This window comes from Nicotiana sylvestris, chromosome 10, assembly GCF_000393655.2.
Source record: "Nicotiana sylvestris chromosome 10, ASM39365v2, whole genome shotgun sequence".
NCBI lineage: Eukaryota > Viridiplantae > Streptophyta > Magnoliopsida > Solanales > Solanaceae > Nicotiana > Nicotiana sylvestris.
In genome coordinates, this window is record NC_091066.1 from 41,269,662 (window position 1) to 41,272,087 (window position 2,426).

The 2,426-nt window shown below is 40.5% G+C and overlaps 1 protein-coding gene across 1 annotated transcript; it reads left to right on the forward strand.

Annotated features, from left to right (window-relative positions):
* The first annotated feature begins 1,002 nt into the window (after positions 1–1,002).
* Positions 1,003–1,932, forward strand: LOC138879233 (uncharacterized). Its single transcript, XM_070158832.1, has one exon. The coding sequence runs from the start codon at positions 1,003–1,005 to the stop codon at positions 1,930–1,932; it is 930 nt and encodes a 309-aa protein (XP_070014933.1).
* The last annotated feature ends 494 nt before the right edge of the window (positions 1,933–2,426 follow it).

Genomic DNA, 2,426 nt, shown 5'->3' on the forward strand with positions numbered 1-2,426 from the left:
CGAGTTCTTCTAAAAATTAGCTTTGACCAAAATTCCTATTTTCTGGTTAAACAAATTGGTTCCATTACCGAGAATCTGACAATCTTCTGCTTTCCAAATCTATTCTTTATCGAAAACAATCATGTCAAATGTCAACGATAATAACCAACAAAATTTACCACTCCAAGGAAATCCACAACATCAGCTGAACCAATAAGGTGACAGAACTCCACCCCCTTCGCCACAACATTCTCCTCGACAATCACGAGAGGGGACTCCTGACAGATTTGAATCAAATTAAAATGATCAAGCTATCGATGAAGCTTTGAAAAAATTAATCGCTGAACAGGTCAGCAATGCTCTTCAGGCTTTTACTAACAAGTTTCCGGTTGTACCACCAACACCAACTCCAAACAACAACACCCTGGAAAATTCTCGCTCAGGACTCGTTAATTTAGGCAGTGGCGGAGCTCCCAGCGAATCTCGTGATGGAGAGCCAGGTAACCCAGTTAATTCTGATTTACTAAATTTAGTACTAACTTTGCAGAATCAGCTCAAGGAGCAAAGTAACCGCATAGATCAAATACTTGGAGTGCCGCCTGTGATCAAGGGAATAGATATGGACAAATATTCACAGCAACCTTGGAAGCCAAGTGATGCTTCTCTACCAATTCCAAAGAAATTCAAGATGCCCAATATTCCTAAATATGATGGAACAACTGATCCACGGGATCACGTAACTGCATTCACAACTGGTGTAAAGGGCAACGACTTAACCAAGCAAGAAATTGAATCAGTATTTGGTCAAAAAAACGATGAAACGCTCACTAAGGGAGCATTAACATGGTACTCTCTTTTACCCGAAAATTCTATAGATTCTTTTGCTGAGCTTGCAGATTCATTTATCAAAGCACACTCGGGAGCTCAAAAAGTTGAAAAAGAATGGAGGATATTTTCACAATAAAACAAGGAGATACGGAGCTGCTTAGGGAATTCGTAGACAGATTCCAACGAGAAAGGATAATGTTTCCACGTGTACCTGATAATTGTGCGGCTATGGCATTTGCCAGTAATCTAAATGAAAAAAGTTTAGAAGCCACGAGGAGACTCAAGGAAAGTCTACGAGAATTTTCGATAACAACTTGGAATGATGTTTATAACAGATACAACACGAAGCTGCAGATAGAAGAGGATACCATCACTCAGTCTCGAAAAGAGGAAAGGGTAAGTTCAAGACGAGCAGAAACTGAAAAAAGGTCCAGTAAAAATAGGTACGAGTCTTACATGGGACCAGCAGGAAGAGACTCACGTTCAAAACAAGAAAACCCGAGGTATGATCATAGATCACGAGATAGAGAGTCAGGTTCATCATCAAGGTTCGGAAAAGAACGAAACACAGGAGAGACGCGAGATGATGACAGAAGCTCGAAGGCAAAGATCGGCGGTTACAGTTTTAATGTTAGCACATCCGAGTTGCTGGTTGTTTTAAGGAGCATGGGAGACAAGGTACGGTGGCCAAAGGAAATGAGATCAAACCCGAACAGACGAAATCCAGATTTTTTGTGCGAGTTTCACAACGATCATGGTCGCAAAACGACGGATTGTAGATTACTGCAAGGTGAAGTTGAACATTTATTAAAACAAAGATATTTAACCGAATTGTTTAGTGAAAAGGGAAAGCAAGCATATATGAAGAATAGGCAGGAGCCCCCAAAACCTCCTTCACCAAAAAAGACGGTTAATGTCATAAATGGAGGAGAAGAGATCAATGGCGTAACATACACGGCAGCTAAGAAAGTGTCAAAAATAACAGTTACAAATGGGAAGCGAGTTCGACAAGTTCTAGAAGAAGATAGTATTACATTTGATGATGCAGATGCAGATGGCGTGCTAATCCCGCATAATGATGCACTAGTAATATCTTTACTCGTACATGTCACTAATGTAAAATGAGTTTTGATTTATCCAGGTAGTTCCGTGAATATCATTCTGTTAAGAGTGGTAAACGAGATGCAAGCTGATGATAAGCTGATACCCAAGGCACACACCTTGTATGGTTTTGACAACTCGAGCGTCGTAATAAAAGGGGAGATAATACTCCACATTCGCAGAAGGAGTGGTCAAAGATACAAAATTTTTGGTGGTATAAATGGATATGACCTACAATATGATTCTTGGCAGACCATGGACTCACGAAATGGACGTTGTTCCATCTACCTTGCATCAAATTTTCAAATTTCCATCACAATGGGGATACGGCAAATCCGTGGTGACCAACAAGCTTCACGGAGCATTAATTCCGTGGCAGATTCAAACGCAAAAAGTGACAAAAATAGCAACCACAGAATGCAGTTGAGGATGCACCGACACGAACCTTAACTAAAGATGGGCAAACAAATGTAGATTCGAGGCCCGATACTATTCAGGAACTGGAGGAAAATGAAAAT

What these genes read in the sequence shown, in the direction of transcription:
- LOC138879233 (XM_070158832.1), top strand. Translation starts at nt 1,003, where the DNA reads ATGTTTCCACGTGTACCTGATAATTGTGCGGCTATGGCATTTGCCAGT.